A 26,358-nucleotide genomic window follows, 5' to 3' on the forward strand; every position below is an offset into this window, starting at 1 on the left:
AAAAATTTGGTATTTGGGAACTGTATTGGTTCAAACATGAAATAGGAACAAGGGTGGGAAAAAGTAGCCATAAAGTTGATTGAAGGGTAGGGAAAGTTCACACAGTGAGCGAGCAGATACCTGTTGTGCAGTTTGCGTAATTCCACGAGATAGTGCAAGTCCACTTTGAGGATGTTGCCTTTGTTTGAATCTGGTGCGATGTCATCAACGTCGATCATCTCGGGCAAAGAGACCTAGTTTCTCCCACACATTAAGGGAGTGGGTGTAATAGTCCTCGGTGATATTGGATTCGATTAAGGGGCTATAAAAACAGTCGATTGGAGAGAACAGTGTCTAGTCAAAATAGACCAATCATCCATGTACTCGTGGATGTACTCGTATGTACCCTTACTCAAAAATAAAAGGGAAGTTGTAGTGTAATGATTGGTCATGGTGAAGGTGCCAACGAGGAGATGTATTTCTCCATGTTGTTGGGAATGCGCTTCATGTTGCCATCGATTTTCAAGATGGCCTGCATGATAAGGTGGGCATCATACCTGCAAAGGTTGTGAAACACCACAGGATGGGTATCTCTTGGAGATTGATTCTTAATTTCAAACTGCAAGTGTTGTGAGCAGCACCTCAGTACCTGTGATGTGACAATGATCTCTGCCACGTTCAGGGGTTGGTTCCACACATGACAATGAGTCAATGTTTAGTGGGTTCAATGGTCATATCCTTCATCATGCGCATGGGCACAATTTAAGATAAAGTGTCCCTGATTGTTGATGAATGAGAAACGTTTCAGCTGAGTCGTGGCCTCTGTAGATCACAGGAGCATTTAACTGTCCATTGCATCGAATGATCACGTACCTCGTGTTCCTGTGTTTTGTAAAAGGAACTTTGCTCAGTTGTGTTGGGCTTGACACGTTCGACCTGTTTGATGAGTACCTTGAAATCAGCATAGATGTCATAGGGCATGGGCATTTGTTATAATGCTTATTTTTATTTTCTTCGGGCTTGTCAATCTCAAAAGCATTATGTTCCACACCTCCAGAGTCTTCCTTATGCACTTCAAGAAGATCTAATCTACTGTAACCATGCAGGCAACATTCACATAAGTGTTTCTTTCCCTTATGCTTTGACTGATCATTGAATAGTCTCCTCAAAATTTTATTCCACCTGTAGTGAAATTGATTTTTTTTTCAATTAGGAATAAATTATCCTGGCTGGGTATGTTTTCCACAGCTGGGTTATTCAGTGCGCAATAGTACCCGTATTGTGTCAGAAGACATTGATGGCCAAATTGTTTTGTTTTTCTACCTTTGGGAGAGTGGTGTGAGTGCGTCTATACCATCAAAATTAAGCCCATAGCACAAAGGTCACTTTGCAATTCCAGGATTGGGGGGAATACAGCAGATCTCAACATCCATCTTAAGCAGTTAGCATCTTTGCTTTTAACATTAATGATGGACATTTTGACCATTATGGTGGAAGAATTTTCGCGGTTTCAAAGAGTCTACAAAAAATACTGGAACCCTCAGATTACCAAGTGAAAGTGATTATTCAGGGCATACCCATTATTCAGTTGTTCAGTCAAGGTATGTGTGCCTACCAACAGTGAAATGAGATCCAAATTTACAGTAAATAGATAGAGACACGGGTGATGAACAATGCAGTGTATAACATTGACAAAGGGAGTACATTTACAGGACTGATTGCGAGCCTTTCACAAAAAGTTCGAGGGAAAATCGACACTGTTTATCCAACGTGATTGCAGCACAAACAAAAAAATCACCAAAAAGAGAGATCTGGTCTCATATTTAGCTTTTCCAAGACATCTTATGAATCAGTCTTTGGATCCACACACAAATTGGGTTGCCTTATTTCACTGCAAGGATAGGGAATCATTAGAGGAATGTTCAAGAGAAAACAATGTGATTACCATATTTTTTTTTTTTAAATAAACCTTATACAGGGACCTGGACCAAAACTATCAGTTGTCATACTACTGTGCAAGTTCACTTGCTTGACTGGCTCAGTGCTGTATTCAACTAGCCAGCTTAGACATTGTGTAGCTTAAGACATGTTGATCCTGTATATTTTTAGACAGCAAATTTTAAATGCCTATGCTGGCCAGTTGGTCTATTTCGTAAACAATAGTCAAATGCACCAGGGTTTATGATGGCAGCTTATTCAGACACAAATACACCTATCAACACAAAGTGCCCTCACAGTCCCATCTGAATACTACAGTCTGTATTTCATAACTACAGTTTGAACTTAAGATATTTACAAATGCTGTTCAAACATCACAATATCCTCCTGTGAAGTCACCCCTCAAGTGCATTTTTTCATCAGAGCTTTAATATCCATTTAAGTTGAGTCATACATGTTGAATACATACCTATTGTCATTAAGCTCTGATGACTTGCCACTAATGGCACTATCCCCTTCGTCCTCTGAGGTTGGTGGAGCCAGATGAGAACTGAAAGTCAGGGTGGATGACAGGCCACCGTTCACAACAAAATCACTACTACTGGGCTCATTAAAGCTGGAAATGTCATAGTCTGGAAAAGGATGCTTTCCATCTGCTATTTGTCTCTGAAAAAAACACACAAAAAAAACAGTAAGATAAGTGGTTTTACGACTCATCACTTCTGAAGAAAAAAAGAGGCTACATTCATTCTTAAAGGGGCACTGATGCAGAGCGAATAACGTTTCTCGCTAACAGTCTAATTACAAAACCAAGTTGCAAATTGATCAGCGCCCGCTCCCTCGAACGTGATGAACAGAGAGACTGGGCTCCGGTCCACATTAGCAGAATTTCTTCACCTGAAACAATCAGGAGGCCGGATGCCCATCATATGCCATTATTTAAAAATATCTATGGTATTGCTTGTCTGATTGTAACAAAATATCCCAGCAGTGTAGTTTTTTTTCTGATGCCTGGATGGTATTGTAACTTATCCAATTTGATCCTATTTCTGTGTTTTTTATCTCGATATTTAATCATGTCATGTCAAATTATGATGTCTACAGGCACGTAGCAAGCCACTTGTTCCAGTCCAAAAACTAAAAACAATGACTTTGCCATTGGTAGAGAAATCTGAAGATTTTCTTACGTAAAAAAACCTGATTACACCTTTTACCTAAGTACACAGCAAATGCCTGTGTGTATTTTTTATGTACTGAAGTTCCGTTGGTATACTCAAAACAGTTTCGGCCCATAAGTGTTTTCAGAATGCATGCAACACAGAGATTGCTCTAACTCGCGTTTGTTGGTGTAAACCTACACATCTTCTTTGTCATCATTCACGTGATGGTCAGTTAATGAATTTAGAACAGGTATAATTAGTGGTATATCTCCTGTCTGGAGTAAATACTCAACATTATAAATTAAGGTCTGTAGTGGTAAATGTATTGTATGTTATGTAATATGTGCATGTAAGTGATGCAAGAGAGTTTATCAGCTGACTTACAAAAACAAACATCGATCAAAGGATTAACCGATAACACACTGATTGATTATTTACTTTTATCTTCTACAGCGGATTTGTCAAAAGGCAGTGTGTGTAGATGTACTAATCTATACTGACTACACCCTGTCGTAAAGTGCGAGTGTAAAAACAACATCCTCCCTTCAAAGAATCAACCACCCTTGCGTTGATTGATTGATTGCTCATTATTGGTTAACTAAATTACTTAGAATGGCAGAGATCATGCACTTAGTTGCCAGGTGTGCTATATTGGGTGACCAATGAGAGGTTTATCAGGTTTTCACCAATGTGAGAGATGTGAAACGATGTGTTACTTTTTAGCAAATCATACTGTTGTAAGACACATGACAGAGAGCAAGGTTATTTACCAGCTGCAGATGAATGGAATATCGTTCTTTCATGTGGATATTGATGGATACATTCCTGAAAAAGGTAGTAGCCTGACATTGTTGCTATAACATTGGTTCTACCGTGGTAGAAATGGTAAAAAAATGTTAGGACGGAAAAATAACACAGCCAATGTACGTCTTTATATTTGTCTCATAACCCTAATTAGTTTATTGTCATATTTGTATGATTTTGAAAATAATTAAAAGAACACACAGTCTGCTTATACCTATAGTAAATTTCTAACATGACTGCAACATTTAAATTGCCAATGTGGATCCTATTTCACACACGCCCTATACACGATCTAGTGCGTGTTTTCTGTCATACAGATTCTGCTAATATTACGTCCAAATCTTCCCCCCTTTGGGGACTTGTAACGGCGATAATTTCTTCTAATATTCGTTGCAGATTCTGGGGAGAATCACATCCAGTCAAACTTGTCTTCCATACTGGCACGTGATGACCTCAAAAGTAACTAGCGTCCGGCTAGTTTCTGAGGCAACTAAATGTCAAGACTAGTTGCGACATTTCTTCATGTACAAGTATCTTCATTAAGAATACAGGGTCATAATCACTCATGCTAGCCTGTACAAGACGTGGGCATGGACTTTCCACCATTATATTCCGCAGAGCGTCTGGCTTCCACAAGTACCATGATAAATCGGGTGAGTGAACTCAGAGCCTTCGGGGAACTGTTAGTTGCTAAGCAACGGCGAGAGGCCCAAACAAATGAATGCCAGTGACGTCCTCCATGGCTGTCTCGTAGGTAATGGTTAGCAAACACTGTGTTTGACTTCCAAAAGCACCCTCCATTATATAGTTGATAGTGAGCAATTCCCATGTAGCGCTAGTGTAGAGGCTAGGGCTTTGACGTCATGCAGGTTGGAGGCTCGCGGAGGTTCCAATCTTGCTGCTTTATATGCTCTTAGTATAACAGCTCTGATCCACACTGAGATAGTGTTGCGGGATACTTCCATAGGTGTCTCTGTAGATATAGGGATAAATAGGCGCTTGAAATGTTGTCTTCTAAACTTGGTACGTGCAATGTATATCTTCAATGCTCTGACTGGTCATAATGATAAGTCAGTCCTGCATATTATGAGGTCCCAAGACTGAAGACAAGGCCAGTATGCGGAACTGTCTGTCCGGTTGACCTGGCAGTTGATTCTTTACAATAAAATTCCATCACTACTCTCATCACCACCCGGCGTATGCACAACCTTGTTGTAATCGTTGAACGTGAGTTGCCCACTTCGGCTTGGTAAAAGTTGCCCAATTAGCAACTCAAAGTCAAGCGGGATACAAAACCTATTCCCATACACTTCGGCGATTGATTTTACACTATCCGGTAGTTTGGCTGTCTCTTCTGGTGTGAAGGCGTACCCGATATGTAACCTATTCGATTTTCTGGTGCTGATTCCCTGGTACGCACTGTTGGCACGTTCTCCCTCACTTTTCCACAGGTCTGTGTAACAGTAATATACATCGCTATCATCTATGTTATGCACCTTGTTGCCGCTAATTTTTATGGTTGACTATAGCACGGCCCACATTATTCACGAGCTCCCGTTTGTCGCCATCGTCCGAAGTCAACGTACCTGGCACTATGACGTAGTTCTCACCCAAGTTTGGGAATCTAACCAAAAGTACTTGGTTCTGATCTATCTTGCTGGAATTGTTTGTAATAGTAACCGACTTGACGCATGGCTTTGACGCCTAGTGGTTCTCTTAATCTTCAAAAAGGATTTAGTTTTCTACCATATGACATTCATATATATTAATATTTAATAAAACTATAATTTCAAAACTATGGATGATATCCAAATGGATGATTTTGGAGCTACTGCTCCTCCTGATGTTGATTACGATGAAGATACTTCGTTTACTAGTTCACCATTGAGCAACCAACTTTTGAAACCAGCAGTGGACGATTACTACAATGGATGAAAAAGTGATAGAAACTACACCGAGCCTCAGGGCTGAGACTATTCAAAGTTTACCATAGATGATAAGGGTAGTCCACGTCTTAAGGATAACCTGGATGTTGACCTCATTAACAGGTGCACTAGAAAACCACTTGCCATGTCGACTCTAGCCAATCAACATGGTACTGAATTTATCCATGAAAAACTAAACATGCATGATTATGGTGGTGCAAAACCTAAGGTTCCTCTGAAGGTCGTTCAAGATCTGCTAACCGCAAGATCCGAACTGAGTAGTAGTGGTGACTACAGAAGCCTCGGACAGTATAAAAAAAACTGTTGAGTAATTACTGGGACAAACCGTTGCTGGGGTTTAAATTTCTAATGAGGGAACTGTACGGCCTAGACGAAGCCTTGAAATATGTACACGGAGAACTCGTGAACAACATGGGAAAACTGAACGAACTCGATGAGCACAAAGCTCGTGAAAAAAACAAACTCAGAGAAACAGAAGACGAGGATATGAAGCGTCGTATCACGGAAAGACTAAGCAATTTAGAAGACAAGAGACGGACACGATTGGAATCCTCATCCTCAAATCGTGAACAGATGCGATCCCAGATCAGCCGCATTCGAGAAACAATCGATAGAACACTGAACAAGGAAACCACATTGCCAACAGGATACGAATATAGTTCTGAAAGCAAGGCATCACCATTGCAAGTGATGGCATTGGGGTTCATCATATCGACTCTAGTCGTATAGCTGAGTGGGGGTTCACCCAGTGTGGTTCCACCACATCCCACACCGAGTGGTGACACCAGAGACTAGATGAAAAAACATCTGAAATTGCTCGGGGAGGCCCTGGCTAAACTCGGCCGCAGAAGCCCTGCCCGGCATCCTAGGAAGTATCGTATCATGGCTGATCAGCACACTGGTTAAAACTGCCTTGTGTCTTGGCCAAAATCTGTGGGCATTAATCGTCGCCTTGGCTGGGTTGGTGTATGTTACAGAATTTTTAACCAAATAAGACACAAGCCGACCGTGACACCTCCGACAACCAGCGCCGTTTTACGAACAATATGCTGCTGATTGGACGTCTGCATGGTGGGGGATAATGAGGACGATATCACTGGGTTAACCCCTAGCTCTGGTGGTGATGCCACTACCCGTAGCGGGGGTTCCCCCAGTGGATGGTGGTATGTAGGAGATGTTTACATCAGCATTAACACCCAATTTTCAGTCGGCCATGGCAACGATGATTTCATTGTTGTAGCCCTTTCTTTTATTGATCATCAGACGCTTGTCGCTCGGAGCCATGTACAATCCCACACCAAACATGTAGTCGACTTTTGACCTGGCATATTGTAGCGTGTCCTGGTATCGTTTTATAGCACTAGGTAGATCTACTGGTGATCCGATAGCATCCTCAATATTAGCCACGATCTGTTTCTGTGCGTCGTAAGCGGTTCCATGACCTATGATGCTGGAGCATGTCTGCGATTGAGCACCGAGAACAGCCCACACATACATTCTAATCGAATCATTTAATTGGATAATACCAGCGCAAGTGTATCCAGCATAAATTTTTTCCAATCATCTTCCGAACCTGGAGGCTGCTCCACTTTGGATTATGAAAGCAACATCACCTTTAAAATTCATACGATCATCTCTCCATTCATTACTTTACAGTAAATCATCGCTGGCATCTTTCACTGGTTGTGGTCCATATTTGGTAGGTTTAGGAACAATATTATTTAATATATTGTAAATCGACAAAGTTTTGCGAGCAGGAAAGTTTTGCTAGTATTGCGAATGAACTGTTGGCGCAAAACCTTCCAGACGTAATAATTAACCTCTCTCGTTTTGTTCAGTAATTAACACTAGTCTGTGTTTATGTGATTAAACATGGCGGCCATATTTGCTATTGTACTATGAACACAAATAGATTACTAGGCACTATAGTTTGCCAGCCACGGACGAATTCCTCTTTCTTTGTCTTGAGAGCATCAAGGCTTGCAATGATCCACCTCGCGTGAATAGTTTTCATGACACTTATCCTCAAGTCTACACGCTTGTCAACACAGTCTTTCAAGTTTTTGGCAACACGCTCGGCATACCACTGTGTAAAGTGGGTTTTCATGACAATTTTGAAGGAGGTATTCACGGACAAATCCATCGGCTGCAATTCCCCTGTACATCCAGCCGGAACGAATTTCCAAACCAAAAGTCGCTGCTTCAACAAGTTCAAAAAAGAGTCGCAGCGATGTGCTGCAAACACATAAAAAATTACAAGAGTTTTCTGTCTAATGGGCAATTTAAAGTTCTTTTTGACTGATTTCATATAAGGCACCAGTATGTTTTCAACGTAGTCAAGCATACTTTGCTCACAACTCCAGTGATTGGCTGTGTGTGTCACGTGCCAATCAGCTGGAAATTTGACCTGGGCGTGGCACTTGTCTGTCACTCCTTGACAGATGATTTGCGGTGGGAGGAGTTCACCTGTAGCAGTACTTCCCAACACCGCTGTCACCTCCCCCTTGTCTTCAAGACCTACAATCTCTACTTGTTTCGACCCCTGTGTCGCCAGTGTCCAGTTGGAGACTGGAACGATCTTAACCCCTGTTTGGTCGAAGTTGATCACAAGTTCTAGGGGAATGTTGTACTCGGTGACCATATCACCCACTCCAGAAATAAACTGGTCCTTTTGTTTCTTGAAATCGTCCGGGAGTTTTCTCGCAGCCTTTGTACCCTTCCTTTTCACAAACCCTAATCGATTCAAAAACGACTCTGCCCATGATTATTATCCCCTTTGCAATAAGCAATTATCCCCAGCAGCAATAACAATGGAAAAGTTGATGATTCCCCCACTATTCCGAATGCCTATCACGTGATCTTTGACGAGATTGTCAATTTCTCCAAGGAGCAGTGGCCGACCCATCTTCTTATATGGCAACTGGTCAATTTCTGCTGTTTTATCTTCACCTTTCTTTTGTAAGTAAGATTTCTTCATAAATCTCACTGTGCTTTCACCAATGTTCCTCTTCATTAAAGTGCTAAAATGTTTAGCTGCCCTTGTGTTACCGTGTTCAGCCGCATATTTTGCAATCTCTGCACGTGTCTCCCTTGAAAAGTGATTGTTCTCGTGTTTCCGTTTCACACCACATTTTGTTGTAGTAGTGTCTGGTGTTCCCTTCATACCGTCTTCAGTCCCCTTGTTAGCTGCAGTCATTCTTCGCTTCTTTACAGTCACAAACTTCAACATTTTGTGAATTGATGGTCGTCTTGACTGACTGACCATTTAAAGGTGTATAATTCCGGATGTTTAAAACAAACAATGTGACACTGAGTTAATAATTAATTACTGAGTTAAGACAATGAACTACATATGTCAAGGCATGTGTGCACATAAGCACCCTTTGACCTTTTCATTATGACTGTAATCCCCACTTACACTGGTAAATCACGTGATCAGTCATGGTGGGAGCGCGTGTGTATGTACATCGCTATTGTCTTTGGGAGGTGTGCTTTTTACAAATTATATCTTGTCAACTATTCCACTTGGTTTTACAAGAGGTGGACTCGCAAAACAAACAAGACATAGAATTGACTGGGTTGTTTATCTCGCAAAACATTCACGACGGAGAACTTTGTCGATTTACAGTACATTGAAAAAATTGCCCAAACTGATCACTTTCCGCAAATTTTGTTACTAAATCTGTTTTGAATGCTTTTCCTGAGATCCCATCGCTGTAAGGAATTCCTAAACCATGGTTTAAACCGGGCAAACGCCAGTCCGTCTTCGTATCAAAACCGAATTCACTACGAACTCGTTCGTAACACCGTCTATCATATTGGTTGTTCGTTACATTCCATACCTTGTCCTGTGGAAGCGGGGCACTGATCTCTTTGAGGATACGCCTATTTGGTAGTATACATGAAATGTGAAAACTGATTTACTCAAGGCATTGCGCCTTGTGTCTGTCAACGCCAGACTACACCCAGTTGTAGCACACCATATCGTGAAATTGAGTTGGTTCTGCCAAAACTGCATCGGATTATTGAACCACGTGTGGACAAATTTCTTATCAGTGACTAATAGCTTATACTTTCCAAACACATCTACAAAGTCGGTTTTGAAATACGAACCATCTGCATCAACCAAGATTTTCATATATGTGAAGTCAGTGGCATTTATGTCATTGGATAACATACTTCGGGCTTATTAAAAGTCCTATTGTAATTGTTCGAGTTTTTGTTATTATTATTATTATTTATTATTCCACCAGATTTTGTACCAGAGCTACAAAGAGCACCAATGGACAGAATCGCTTGAAAACAATCAGGCAGATGCCCATCGAGGTGTAGATATTTCCCATTAAAATCTCAAGGCTCTAGGCTCAATAGGAAAGGGGAGATAAATCAAAATTAATTAAATATTTTCAATTTCAACTTCAAATATCTCCCAAACTACTGATCCTACGAGTTCCAGATTTCTTGAGCAGATGCACAATCAAAATGTCTAGAATTTTGCCTGGACAGGTCAAGTCGCTAAAATGCACCGTTTGGCCTCTATTTTGGTTCAAGCTTTTGGTGCTAGTTTTCAAACAAAATCCTGATTGCTTTACTCCCAAAATCTGCTGCACTCAAACTACAAGACCTACGGCTTTCAAACTGTCCAGACGCTATGCCTATCTTGACATGTTGAGTCGCTAAAATACACCTTCTGGCCGCTGACAGAGTGTGCTTTTACTAAAAGAACAAAACTACATTTGAGACGTGCCCCAAATGAAAGAAAAGAGTGCAAAACAAAGTCGGTCACAGCTCAAGGCAGCAGACAGCGGGAATCATGCAAAAAGGCTTGAAAGAATGTACCAGTCATGGTAAGCAATACTATCTCTCAAAACCCACAAGTTCCGGCAGATTAAGAAAATAGGCACTTCTTTTTATCACCGACGGCCCAGGGATACGCGAGGGAATGTGTGAAGAGTAACAGGAGATTACCCTCACTAAGCATATGACGATTATGGCCTCTTCTTCAATCACTCTGTCAAGCTGTTTCATGGAGACAAGTTAGAGGACTACACACCACCACTCACCATACTCTGCATGTTCAAAGCTGAGTAATATATGTATTAATGTATGTGCTTTTGAGTACATAATAGCAATTGCGATATTTAACTTGTGAATGGGCTGGCACGCCAGCAGTTTAATGAGGGGAGCCCTTCCGAGGCGTAGTTGGTGTAATCAGGGGGCCTATATAGAGAGTGTTGTAGAGTATCCCTGGCGTGATCGCTAATACACTCGCAAAAGTATGGAAATAAACTACTTACCCCTCATTATTTATATTATTATAATTATATATAATTTAAATTATAATATGTGCATTACACTTCCAGATATAAAGAATGGTGAGACCATTCAACTTATACACGCTACTGATAACACGTCTGGCCAACTCAAAATAGCACTATGCGATATAAACTACTACCCATGATGGACAAACATTAATAAAAATAATAATAAGATATTCGGCAATGGAATCAGAAACTTAATAGTTGATGGTTACTACAGCATGGGTTCTCTAAATGATGAAATTTTCAAACCATTAGGAGCTGAACTTAAAATAAACGACTCAAATGGAACAGTAGCGGTAGACAACAATAATATGAAAAACACACTGTTGGCGAGGACACTAGGCCTGCCAACAAGCGATATAAACCCTCAGTCTGTCATCACTTGTACAAAAGTACCAGAGCTCATTCCATACCACGATTTGTGTTCATCTTGAACAGCTTAGCACAACGGATAATGTACAAAATGAACATCCTTCCACATTGTTGAGGGCTGTCCCAGTTAAAACAGAAAACTACAATGAGGATCGCACCGAGTCATTTTCATCGTGTCAGTATAAAAATTTAACAAATAGTGATATTTCTGAATTAAAAATATCAATTTTAGACACAAAAAATAATTATGTAAATACAGTTAAAAGCAACGATGAATACAATTCAACTATTTGTAACTCACACGTTGACGTTTTTTTTTAAAAGTACTAATGGTTTGTTAATATGAATATCACCAATAGTTGAATGCTCTTCAACAGGAGACCCGTGAAGGTCCCAGGGTAGAATAGGCCTTCAGCAACCCATGCTTGCCATAAAAGGTGACTATGCTTGTCGTAAGAGGCGACTAACGGGATCGGGTGGTCAGACTAGCTGACTTGGTTGACACATGTCATCGGTTCCCCACTGCACAGATCGATGCTCATGTTGTTGATCACTGGATTGTCGGGTCCAGACTCGATTATTTACAGACCGTCGCCATATAGCTGGAATATTGCTAAGTGCGACGTAAAACTAAACTCTTTCACTCACTCACTTCAACAGGAACTACTGGAAGTTTCTAGAAGCTGTTCTCAAAACCTTTGAAAAAATGTCACTCAGATATCATGAATCTGAAAAGAAAGGGAAACTTAGTTCGAACAGTCACAAACTACAAAATGTATTATCGGAACAAGTTTCCCTAACATGCAGGTGATACAGCGTTGTCTCTCGGGTTTAGGCCAATGATATCAGCTTCAGTGACGAATGCCTTTTATTGGATGCTATCTTGTATACAGTACATGAAGCACAGTTGCTTACTACCTCCTGCGAATTATCTTTGAAATCAAGTGGTAGGTATGCATTGCGCATTTTGCCAAGGCAGGAAGCAGGCCCTTCACTCTGCCATTCAAATGTGAAAATGTGACTTAAAATGGAAATAGTTTAACACTGTAGGACAGTTTGAGTGTCTCTGATCATGCATTTCTCTTGCACCTGACTCAACAAAGATGTGTTACTAGGAAAGTTTGGTTCACAATATCCGTAACCAAATAAACATTTGTTCATACGTAACAAAATGTAACGACAGTATATTCTTCATACTGTGGCCTGTCAGTGGAATTTTGTTATCAGAGGTAATTCTATTAGCCCGTTTGAAAACTCCAGCAGTGACAGCTATCACTGGAAGAAGCAGTACTTGACCATGTAAATAGCTCTTTGGGAAATATAACCCAGGAACAGTTTACCGAACTCCAACATGTCCAAAACACTGATGAAATATGGATCGTGACCCAAACTAAGAAGTAAGCACAAACAACACAACTGCTAACCTTTGAGTTCAATACAAGATTCTTACCTTTTCTTATAAATGTGTCAATCAAACTGCTCCTGTTTATTTTATAAAATTGATTGATGTATGAATTTCCTCGGTCACTAATATCTGCTGATCAGTTTCTTTTTAAAGCATTCAAAACTTACTACTATGCTCTGTGCTCTCCGTCTCATAGTTGGTGCTCTGAAAACCACGCCAGTTGGGTCACTTGAGATAGAAGCAAACATCCCTCCACTTCAGATCCATTCGGAATCAGTTATCCTGAACAGAAGGATTAAAAATCACTTCCTTCCAAAAGATTCTCCAGGGCATCTCAAGAAAAACAAAGCAAAGAACTCCTTCTATGCAAGATCCAGCAGGCTACTCAAGGAAAGAAACATCTATCTCCCTTCTAGGTCAGACCCCAACTTCTCTCCAACAGCAATCATGAATGATATACCACCATGGCAATGGAAACCTCCAACCATAGTAACATCAATTCCAGAACAAGCCAATAAGTCAGAAAACCCAGTCAAGTTGAAGATGCTAGCCTTGGAGTTAATCCAGACTAAATATTCAGAATACAGAAAGATCTACACTGACGGCTCCCTGGATCCAAACAATGGAAAAGCTGGGGCAGGCATATATCTCCAAGACGATGAGAGTAGTGTCATCATTCCACTCACCCCCTGCTCAATCCTCAGTGCAGAACTTACAGCAATAGAAAGAGCCTTGCTGGAAATTAAAGATCTTTCCAACTCCGGTCCTTACACCATCCTGACTGACTCTTTATCATCCCTGCACACTCTGTTGTCATACAAACCTACTGAGTACTACCATCAAACCAAAGCCATCAACAGTCTGCTACAAACCCTGAAAACTGTCATCTGCCTACAATGGATCCCAAGCCATGTAGGGATTATTGGGAACGAAAAGGCTGACGAACTTGCCAAGCAAGCATCTGAGTGTGGCCCTCTGCTAAAACCTATGTCATCTCTACCTAGTTTGAAATGCAGAGTGAAGGAAACCTCTAGTGATAAATGGTCAAATATCTGGCTCAATAACAGCAAAGGTCGAAAGTACTTTGAACTGCAGGAAAAACCCAACAGAATTTTCTACAAAAATATCAAAAGAACGGATCAAGTTACCATCTCTAGAATCCGACTGAACCACTTTCCCTGTCGGAGCTATCTAGCCAAATATCATCTGGCAATTGACCCCATCTGCACATTTTGTAATCAAGAAGAGGAAGATCTTGAGCACATCTTATTCAGATGCCCCGAATATGATGAAATCAGGTCAACAGCCAACAACAATCTTAAAGAAGCCCTTGAAAACAGAAATAATGAATGGGCTCAATTCATCAATATAATCAAGAGGAGAAACGAGAGGGTACATGCAAGGGCCACGACGCCAGAGGCATGCTCCACTACCTAACCTAACCTAACTTACTACTATTAGCTCTTTTCTAAACATTATGTTGTTATACTCTTGATCTGCATTGCATGCCGAAATGTACTTGACAAGTCGTGAATCACATTTAACTGTCAGTAATCAATAAACTTCATGCAGTAAGCGATAGTACTTTTAACATTTACCATGCGCCTATTTTTTATGCATAAAGTAATCAAACATATCGCCAAAACGGCGATACCACCACACTACAAGAGGAGAAACGCATGTGCCTACACGAGAAAAACATGCAAAATCATGCGTCGGATAAGAATAGACATGAAATGTACAACTATTGTCTTGGCATTTAGACAGTTTGAAGGATGGGTCCCAGTAAAGGTTCGAAAACAATTTAAACTGCAAATAAGTTACAAACATGTCCATTATCTGTTTTTCAAAAAGAGGGGTAAGTAGTTTATTTCAATCGTTTTCCGAGTGTATGAGCGATTACACTAACTGCGCCTCAAAAGGACCCCCCTCATTAAACTGCTGGCATACCAGCCCATTCACACGTTAAATATCGGAATAGCTACTACATACACCAAAGCACATATATTTATACAGATATTACTAAACGAAACGAAATTGTTGAACATGCAGAGTATGGAGAATGGTGGTGTGTAGTCCTGCGCAAAGATCACTAACTTGTCTCCATGAAACAGCTTGACAGAGTGATTGAAGAAGAGGCCATAATCGTCATATGCTTAGTGAGGGTAATCTCCTGTTACTCTTCACACATTCCCTCGCGTATCCCTGGGCCGTCGGTGATAAAAAGAAGTGCCTATTTTCTTAATCTGCCGGAACTTGTGGGTTTTGAAAGATAGTATTGCTTACCATGACTGGTACATTCTTTCAAGCCTTTTTGCATGATTCCCGCTGTCTGCTGCCATGAGCTGTGACCGACTTTTTTCTTTCACTTGGGGCACGTCTCAAATGTAGTTTTGTTCTTTCAGTAAAAGCACACTCTGTCAGCGGCCAGAAGGTGTATTTTAGCGACTCAACATGTCAAGATAGGCATAACGTCTGGAAAGTTTGAAAGCCGTAGGTCTTGTAGTTTGAGTGCAGCAGATTTTGGGAGTAAAGCAATCAGGATTTTGTTTGAAAACTAGCACCAAAAGCTTGAATCCAAAATAGAGGCCAAACGGTGCATTTTTTCGTCCAGACGAAATGCTAGACAGTTTGATTGCGCATCTGCTCAAGAAATCTGGAACTCGTAGGATCAGTAGTTTGGGAGATATTTGAAGTTGAAATTGAAAAAATTTAATTAATTTTGATTTATCTCCCCTTTCCTATTGAGCCTAGAAGCCTTGAGATTTTAATGGGGAATATCTACACCTCGATGGGCATCTGCCTGATTGTTTTCAAGCGATTCTGTAAACTGGTGCTCTTTTTACAATAGATCTCCTGCTTAGCAGCAAGGAGCCCTAAATATAGGATACCTAAGTGTAACACTACATATACAAAATGGTTAGTAATCAAGGGCCAGGAATGCAAATATAAAAATGCATTAATGCTGGTTTATCAGACCTAGGTGATACTTGAGGGTTTGATGACTCAGGAATAGATGGTAAAATATCTGCTTTTAAGCTTATGAACAGCATTTACAGACAAGTTGAAGTTCCTGCCGTCGTTGGTGGTTCTGGTAGTACTTTTAACCTAGATACATTAGGATCTGACAGCAACACACGATACGATATAGTTCGCAACGACGCAGACGAATGGAGAATACACCCATCGTTCAGTGGTAAATTTCGCGATTTAGACTTTGACTGGAAGAACAGACTTATCAAAACATACCGTACTATCTAATACGCACTAGCAGCAACAAATGGATGATATCACCAGTTCAAATCAACCTGCTCCTCAACGTAACACTAATTTCCCCATACATTTTCATGGAAAACAAAGACCACTACCTAAACAAAATCGTAAACAACGGAACCCTGCTCGTGGCTTACATCCCATCACAAAGACGCAGAGTAATCATCACACCAGTCTTGAGTAGAGCAACCCACATGCTGTCATGTAAACCGAGGGAGAACGCTGTATTGCAGTTGGTTACTGAATTCGATGGTGTGGCCACCATCCTAGAAAGCCTCGTGGATGATACGACGCTGGCCATGCAAGTCATACTAGGTGAACCATCGCAGAGCAGTGTTGAGATCATGAAAGGAATCAAAATCCAGTGGCATAGAAATCACAAGGGTGAAGTTTGCAAAATGTACGTGCGGGTTGGGGGTGATTCAGACACCTGTTCGCCTGGAGCCACAGTGATAGTGGATGACACTGTATCTCTAACCAAGATTTTTCTATCTGAGCACTTCGATTTTATTAATTTAAAGTACGCACATGTGCTAATATCAGAAAAACAATTGGAAACTATTTTCTAACAGTATTATAAACAATGGTAAGGTCTAATGTAACACTCAGTGATCTAGGAAACACAAAAAGATTCAATTTACTTGGTGAGGAAGCCACCCCATACCTCATATACTTTAAAGACAACGTATACAAATGAAAGCCACTAGTAGATTTTACAGAGCTTGAATGGTTAATTAAAATAAAACTAACCAACCCTTACATCATTTTTAATAAAAATAATCTCATTTCCAAAATTACTAACAACGTCCTTTAGACCCGTAGAAGATAATGCTGTAAAAGTGTTACAAATACCAGATCACAATGCCAACATGTTAGCCACAGCTGGCCCCTCGTATGCCATTTTAGCCGCTAACAATTTATACGATTACCAAGAAGATTATTTTTCGAATTCATTTGTTCATTTCAATTCCAAGATTACTTTTAGGTGGTCTTAAAATATCTTGGGATAAAAGGCGTGAGAATAAACATTGTCGAATCATAATAAGGAAAGGCTACCCACCATCAAGAAGCCTCGATGGGGTTTGTATTATAGATGACGCAGATATTTCTGTCTCACACGTTTACCTGTACTATAATTTAGGTCTTATAGGCTTAAAATATAACATTCAAAAATTAATGACAGATAATTCAAAAATAATTTATAAACTATATTATAGACAAATAGAATGGGGCTGTATCGATCCGTATATGATGAAGGAAATATAAAGGGAAGTGTAGACAGATTTCTACTGAAAGAGATATGTGAAATAAAACATCAGCTAGAACATGAGCATGATATCTGGGCATCACTACATAAAAAATACAATAGAGCTTTAAACTACATAGATGGTGCTGATACCAACCTAATGGCAGCTAGCATGGGATTAGGAGCAGTAGGAGTTGGGCTGTTGACAACAGTCATAGTCGCACCGGTGGTGTTTGGACTTGAATTACCAGCTGTAGTGACGGGAATAGTTGGGTTGGTGTTTAAATTTGTTTCCCGCAAATTGAATCATAAAGCAAAGAGACAAGATGAAATTAGAATTCTTGCTGGCACAAAGTTAAACACAACAGAAGATCATGTTCCAAATGCACTCAATGACAATAAAATCTCAGAAGGAGTTTTGTTTAATTCTAGGCGAACTAGAAAAATACAACAAAATGAAAGAAGAGATTTGATCAAAGGTTCATAAAAAAGTTCTTCTATAAGCGAGGACGAGAAAAAAAGATTTATAAAACAAGGGATACAACAAGCCCAACAAGCATTTATTATGAAAACCAACGGCATAATAGAAACTACACATTAAACTGCTTTGCTGAAGACAATATCTTAGATTGATGTGGGGTAAGCCCGGCGTGGACTTGATCAATCGTGTGAGGTCGTATACATTGTGTAACCAGCTCTCAGCCGGCGAGCTCACTTTCTCAATCATGTGAGGCCATATCCAGCTAGTTCACATTTAAACATTTATGTTTTGATTAGTGTGGGGTACCCCTACACAGTTGAAAGGATTTTTCAGACCCCAAAGTCACCTTATGTGCTTATGTGAATGCAGATGGGCAGTGCCTGTTTTTTGGGGAGTTTGTGAAGAAGGAGGGGTCTAGATTCATGTTATTGTTGATTATATAGCTTATATGGAGTGTGGTCCAAAACCGCTATTCCCTATACTACTCTTCTACCTTGTAGGATCTGCTGCAGACTGTGCTGATTACCATGTAACCTTCGTCTACATCAGGTGCTCTGATGAATGGCTCCATGTAATGAAGAGGGAAATGAGCTGCGTTGAATGGCGACACATGTTGTTGAAACTTGGTTGCTGATTTAAACACTGTAGACAAGGTCTCAGGGATCGTAGATATGGGAGCTATTGACGGGAACAATAACCTATCGATGTCATAATTCTTCATCTTGTACGTATTAAGTTCACTTGAGTTGTTACATGGTGAGACTAAGTTTAAGCTATCCGTGATCCACGATGAGACTTCCAAATCCGAGAAGAGGGCTTCCCCCAGCAACGACTCTCAGTGGTTTCTACCTTCTAGAGTGAGACACATTCACTACGACCCCGACTCTGTAAGTCCAAGTCTGGAGGGGAGGATGACTGCAGACGGCGCCTTTTATGAGCTGGGGAGACTGTGGCAGATCTTCTGCATTGATGAGTAGATCCGCGAGTGCACTCACATGAGTGATTAACCTCATTTGGCGTGAGTGGATCCTTCTCTGTACTGCAAAGAGATGAAAGGGACCTAGATCTTCTGGAGCATGTACGTGCATACACCTCTCCCTCGTCTTCGGGCATGAGTGCAGGTCTAGACGAGTGCTCTTCGTGAGTTGCAGTTGACACTGTTGATGAGTGCAGTCTTCTCTCTTCTTCATAAGGCCCATTATCTGTGTCACTAACTGCTGCATGAAGAAGCCTACGTCAAATGGCTGCGTTGAATGCAGTGACAGCTGAGTTTTAGAGTTGCTTGCTGCGATGCCCGAGGTTGCTGACAATGTCTGCAATGTTTGATGATGATCATAAAGGGTTCTGAGGTGTTGATGATGCTGTCGGTGTCGATCTAGCGGACGACACACATTGACTACGTTGGTTGATACCTTGCTCACTGCACATCATCAACAGACGCTCGTCCAAGATGTGTCGTTCTTGTAGGGGAACGATCTCTACCCCAAACGATTTCTTCATCGAAGAATGTTAATTCAGCGATGATCTGGAAGACTAGGACTTCGACTTTGATGACTTAGATTTCTTTGACTGTGACTGCCCTGCCTTTTTAGACGGTCTCCGAGTTTTCGGAGACGACTTGCCCGACCCTGGACGTAACCTCGGAGATATGCCTGACATATCACTGGAATGAATGTCAGCAACAATAAATAAACGGTTACCCAAATTTATCTAACCAGATTTAGACATGGCTAATGTGAGCCAATGTTGCCTGTCTCTTGCACGTCTGCGATCAAGACCGTATGTATAAAATAAATTCTGATTCAGATAAATTTACACAAAAGAGTATCAGAAGAGCATAAGGGCTTACATGCCGAACAAAGTAAGTGTGGGCCAACCTCTGACAGCTGTAATCTACACTGTAGACACGATGAAATACATGTTACATAAAGACACAATAATCACAAAATTGATGTATATACAAAAGCCAAATATCCCATACAACACAAATTTAGTTAAAGGACCAAAGGAATGAAAAACTTATCGCCGTACACGGGACCCCAGGTGCCTCCAGCCGCCCTCGTTGGGCAATAAAGAGAGAGTGATAATCATGGCCAATCAGCTGACCATGTGCGTGGGAGGGGAGGCTACTTGTGGGTGAGTGTATTTTTACGTCCGCTTCTTTTAGAAGGGAACTCCAAGGGATTTCAGGTGTTCCACTACCTTCACCAGGAAGAGGAGATAGATAGATAGAGTCAGGATAAGGAAAGATTTATAATTTCATCATGTTTTACTGATAATTTTTTACAAGAGAACCTCCTGAAAGCAAATGCATTATGTCTTTTCTCCAAAACTATTACATCTTGCTAATGCAGGGATCGAAATTAAGTTTTCTTTGAGTGTGCCTTATTGACACCATCATAATTTAAGTGTGCCATCTCAATTTCAGGTGTATCACAAATTTGTGGTCTGTTAAACTAAACTTCAAAGCATTACATGACTTGACATAAATGTAAAAGTTGTAATTGTATTGTAACATTCACTTATAAATCATGAGTAACAAAACAATGCTAGGTATGTAGTTTTCTTTATTTACCAACCTCAAAGCTTTCAAAAGACATTGATGAGTAGCTGTCTGACCTATACAATTGATCATTGTTCATAAAGTCATTTTAAATCATGAAAGATAATAATGGTTAAAACATACTTTAATGCACTCTCACAAACAAATCAAGTGTGCCATAAGAGCCAATCCATCAGCACAATGGCACTCATAATTTTGATCCCTGCCATATATGAAAAGCAAGCCAGCAGCATTAGGAAAACTTGCCCATCACAGAATGTCCGACTTTCCCACAATGATATTATCAATGATAAATCAAACAGTGTAAGAAATGTTCCATACAAATATTTCGTTCACCAATGTTTGTCTTAGGCATAAAAATTTAGGAGTCATCGTGATTCCCTGGTGTAATGAGAGTCACGGACAAGCTTTTGGGAGTCATCTTCAGTTTAGAACTTTCATCAAGACATCAACTGTGATCGTTTAATAATGACAAAAAACAAGAAAAGGCAAATCAGGTATTTAATCAACACTGTGCAGTTACAACATATGTCATATTTGGGATTTCAAATTAAAATTCAAGTACAAATTCTAGTACTTTTTGGTTGAGTCCCATCCGGGATTCGAACCTGCACCTTCAGAGTCAGGCACCTAATTGCCAGCACACAAAGTCAGCCGCCTAGCCCACTCAGCCACCGTGACCTCCACAAAAATGAAAGTCGGACAACTGGTAGTCTAGACTGCATGCTTTGTGTACCCCTCTGATAAGTGTGAATTGGCACAGCTCCCACGGCCGAAAGCTATGATTACACGATGCCATTTAGAAAGTGGTCAAATGCAACATATATCATATTTGGGATTTCACTTTCTCAGAAAATGTGACATATGTTGCATTTGACCACTTTCTAAATGGCATCGTGCAGTTGCTATAATTAGACTGTGAGGATCAGCACTTTGATATTCAGCAATCTGTTTGAACAATGCAAAAGGCAAATGCACCTCAGAAATAATAAGCCAAAGTCTTGAACGTTTGCACTGAAAAACTATAACTCTACTATAGAAAGGCCACAATATTTTAGGGATAAAGGGCTAGTTGTTGAGATTCCTGTAATTGCCGTTGTTACTGAGATAAGGTGTCACACACTTGGAAGAAGCTTGATGCATGATATGACCACCAAAAAGCCAGAATAAAGTCTTTATGGTAACCATGCTGAAGTAGTTCTTCCTTACTTTTGATAGCTTCAAAGGAGTCTGTGAGGAGTAGACATATACTAGTATACAGTATGCTATTGTGACCCGGTTCTTTGTATGGGCCTCGTGTTCAAGTGGTTTCGAAACAGGAACAAACAGCCAAGTCTCTCGTAGATCGTCTAGTGGTTTATGGAAGTTATCATCAACGGTTATATAGAAGACTATTCAGGTGCTTTACAAACCTACTGTAAGCAATCCTGAATCTTTGGGAGTGCAGCGACCTCTGACCGTCTAACTTAGCCCCGCAAACTGTCTCCCCGAATCTAACTTTTCCCCCTAGTTTTATCCCAGTCCCCTTAACATCAAAGTCTATAATCTATCAACCCACAATTCTAAAAACATGACACATCGCTGGACTGTCCTTTAATTGTCCATCTCTATACCTGCTTCTTAAAGGTCACATGCAACGTAAAACACAACTTTGCAGATTCTGGTACCTTTAGGTATGCACTTACCGAAACAAATCATAAAAAATGCCAATTCAACCTATAAAGTTGGAAAAAACATGATGAAAAAAAAGCCCGCGAAATCGGAGTTCAGACGTTTCACTAAATTACCCCCAGCGCTGGGGGGGGAAAACTGGTTTCAACAGCTGTGCTGCGCTGCGTCCATAATGCATGCACAGTGAATAGGTTTGCGGAGCTTGAAACAGTATGCATGCCCAGCGTCTGTGGTCGTGAGCAGTAGTCTAATCTTGGTTGTGTACACAAACAAGTAAATAATCTACTCGTTACGTAAAACAACTTGTTGATTGTAGTAAGCAGTTTCTGTCACAGAGAAAGCTGAGTGTCTGGTTTATTCACACCCATATGTCTGTCTGCCTGTCTGCTAAAGACAACATGCAATACACAGCTTCAATCATTGACCACGTGCAATTTGAACTTAACACCTATCAGACTATACGACATAAAGAAAATAAGTTGATTTATGACTCGTGCACCCGAGTCCCGTGTCTGCCACATTATGTAATTAGGCACGTGTGACACATACGACATGTTTTTATGTCTGTGGGTTGCAAACAAACTACACTCATTTTTTTCAGATGACTGCATCTGACGGAAACTGGTGCAAACTCTTGTCAGTTTCAAGTCCTGCTTTGTACTTTGACGGATGACAGATTCCAGTCACGCATTAGTTTACTATCTCTACTGACATGATTTTTTATTGGATCGAGCGCAAATTCAGAGGACATGTATTTTCCAAACCCAGCATCTCTATATACATTCTTCATGGATAATGCATGGATGTGCACATCCACCCGCTGTGACTGGGTTCGATCTCCCGAGCACTTCGTTTCGGGGTAAGTAAGCCCAAGTACAAAATATTGCACTTTTGAATCGCGATTGTACGCTTAGAATTTTGTTTATTTAAAAGCATCAATGTATATTATATGTCATGAATAAGTGATAAATGTGTTTTAATTATGTTTGATTTTTTGGTTGCATGTGACCTTTAAGTCTTGATAAACTATCAAGACTTATAGAAATGAAAAAAAACACAATTTGTATCTCATCGCCCATGTCAGTTGGCCCTACTAATCCCCCACTACATCACCCCGTGTCCATTTTAACAATTTTCCGCTTGTATCCCCCCTATCCTTGATAACGTACTCTGTCTTTACTGATATAGACATAACGCCAAAGTTTGTAATACTGCCCGATGTCAAGCGAGTTCGGACAATCAATTAATTACCTAAATCCCTTACTATCTGCGCTCCCTGTCCTCATGTACAATTTCTTTGATATTTTTAACACACAATTCATACACACTTCCTAACTCATAAATTATAATGTACAAAATTATTTTAATTAACATTTAAATTAACAATAAATCATTATAAACCGAGAGTGTAACTCCCGGTTACACTATAAGGGAGACCGGGGTGCATTGGGACACAGGGTGCACTGCCTAAAACCACTATTTATAGGCGTGCAATCACATAACAATGTAACCTAAAGGAAGTGACATCATGTATCCTGGCATTTTTTGTAGCATGTGGACACAGCATGGTTAACAGAAGTTTGGTTAGTAAAACATGAGTTTTTAACTTCATTGTCAAATTCTCATACCTATGTTGAAGCTTTATCTACCCAATTACATAAATAAATTATAAGTGATTAATTAAAAGTAATCAGCCAAGAGATGAAAGTCTTTGATGACATGGTTTTGTCAGGAAGGCATTAAAATTAAACGTTTGGTGAGTCAGGGTGCATTGGGCCAGCTGGACCAGGGTGCATTGGTAGGTCAGGGTGCATTGGGCCAGCTGGACCACTACTGTCATGTCCCACTGCTCCACAAATATATGAATGTGATTTTGTTTACATGACCAGTATGTCATCATTTTTCTGAACTGAAAAACAAGACCATCCAGTTTATGTTCACAGAGATGGAGGACATTGACACTGTTGCCATGCAAGTGAGAGAGTGAGTTTAGTTTCACGGCGCACTTAGCAATATTCCAGCTAAATAATCGAGTCCAGACAATCCAGTGATCAACAGCATGAGTATCGATCTGCTCTACTGGGAACCTAAGACATGTGTCAACAAAGTCAGCGAGTCTGACCACTCAGTCCCATTAGTTGCCTTTTATGACAAGCATGGGTTGCTGAAGGCCTATCCTATCCCAGACCTTCACGGGTCTGTTGCTATTGAAGATGTCGCTAAACTTCCTAAACCACTTTCTGTTGGAGGGACAGCCTGAGCTTCAAAGCAACTAAGATTTGATATTATTAATCTCATTGACTTCTTCTGATCTGACCATATGACAGGACTGCTCTGTTTTGTTCAAGTATTTTCAAGTCAGAGTACATCTGCAAGATCAGTTTTTCTTAATAGTTTCTACTTTTGTTTGTGGAAGTGGAGTTTCACATTGAATGGAGACAATGTTACTGGAATTCCTTTCTACCAGCATTTTATTGTTCAATACTGTCACATTCTGAAAAGGGCGTTAGATTGAGCTTCTTGCTGAAGTTTAGTTATCAAGTTATTGAAGTTTAATTAGTTGTTTGTTTTTGAAGGTATGATTCTGATGAGTTAAGGTTCTGAAACAGAATTACATTCTAAGATATATATTTAGAATAATTTATTTTCTTGTGAAGATGCTTTCGGCATTTTGTTAATGATTGTCCAAATCCATCCAACTGTGTGTCTCAATGCACCACAAGGTGGGGCGCATTATTTTATTCTGGTTTCATAAATCACTCTGGCACTGTTAATTTCAATATTTGTGAAATAAAAGTCGGTTTCCTGGTGCGTGATTAAAGTGTTGATTAGAAGATTTGCTTTTTTTTGTGAATCCATTTTAAAAGGGAGATAGGCTGAATAAAACAAATTTTGTCCCAATACACCCCAGTCTCCCCTATGCTCTTTGGTTTCCACATAATTACACAATAAAATGAATGTGTTGGTGTGAACATTGCTTTTAACAGTACTCCTGTCACATCCCATGTATAATATGACAGGAAAGCCTTAAGTGATGCATGCTTTGATATTTACTGCTAAAGGGAGACCCATAAGCACAGGTGTACTGCTAATCAGAAATCCACATCAAGAGGCAAGCTGATAATGGAAAACCCATGAGCACAGGTGTGCTGCTAATGGGAAACCCACAAGCACAGATGTGCTGCTATAGCAGTGCTAATAGGAAACCCACATGAAGAGGTGTGCTGCTAATAGGAAACCGACAAGCACGGATGTGCTGCTATAGCAGTGGTAATGGGAAATCAACATGAAGAGGTGTGCTGCTAATGGGAAACCAACAAGCATGGATGTGCTGCTATAGCAGTGCTAATGGGAAAACCACATAAAAAGGTGGGCTGCTAATGGGAAACCGACAAGCACGGGTGTGTTGCTCACAAACCAAGAACCAATCTGGACAAACAAAGAATTGAACGCATTATAAAAAACACTGAAAAAGTGAAGAGTGTTGTGTGCACTGTCATGGCAGTACATGTCAACTGGAAGAGTTTGGGCCAGCAGTTTTCAAGCTTGTTTTGGAACAAACTTTTCTCAAGGGAAAAGCTTCCAAATTCTTTTGAGATCACATCTCTGTAGAATACCTAATTTGGATGGGGGTTGGATCTCAATGAAACAAAAACCTGTGGGATCCCAGTCACAACACCAATCTCAATATAGTTTATGCTTTACTATGTTTGCATTTTCTAAATGTACATGTATCACAAAGGACAGTGCTTACAGTCCGTCTTACAGACATGCAGATGTCGTAAGTTATGGTGTGTGATCCTGGGCAAGTGAGATTGTTCTAATGGAGCAGAAAATGAGCACCCAGTGGGATAAGTTGAGGTTGTTAACCTTCAAGTGCCTCACGGCCTGCTTGGGTTATGTGGGGTAATAATAATCAGACTGAGCATGCCCTTACATGGTGTGAAATTCAGTGCATTACAAAAGCTGTTATTATTATAACTTGATCCTTAAGTTTGTATCAAACTGGTACGCCCAGCCGGCATATAAGCTGTACAAACATCACTCATTTCACTTTGAAATATGTAAATTATTTAACTATTACAAAATGAAACATGTTGAGAACATTATGTGAACCTATCTTGGTAATCTACCTTAGTAAATTTACTCAAAATTGCAACTTCTTATTTTCATCACTCTATAGGGTCCTAGAATGTGAT

General features: G+C 40.3%; 1 protein-coding gene across 2 annotated transcripts in view; it reads right to left on the reverse strand.

Moving 5' to 3' along the window:
• LOC137283765 (rab11 family-interacting protein 4-like) overlaps positions 1 to 26,358 on the reverse strand; it is a 189,211-nt gene that overhangs the window by 156,248 nt on the left and 6,605 nt on the right. For both annotated transcript variants that reach the window (XM_067815440.1, XM_067815441.1), the window contains exon 4: positions 2,387 to 2,583. In XM_067815440.1, coding sequence (XP_067671541.1) covers positions 2,387 to 2,583 — 197 coding nt within the window. The remainder of the gene's footprint in view (positions 1 to 2,386; positions 2,584 to 26,358) is intronic.

This window comes from Haliotis asinina, chromosome 5, assembly GCF_037392515.1.
Source record: "Haliotis asinina isolate JCU_RB_2024 chromosome 5, JCU_Hal_asi_v2, whole genome shotgun sequence".
Classification (NCBI taxonomy): Eukaryota; Metazoa; Mollusca; class Gastropoda; order Lepetellida; family Haliotidae; genus Haliotis; species Haliotis asinina.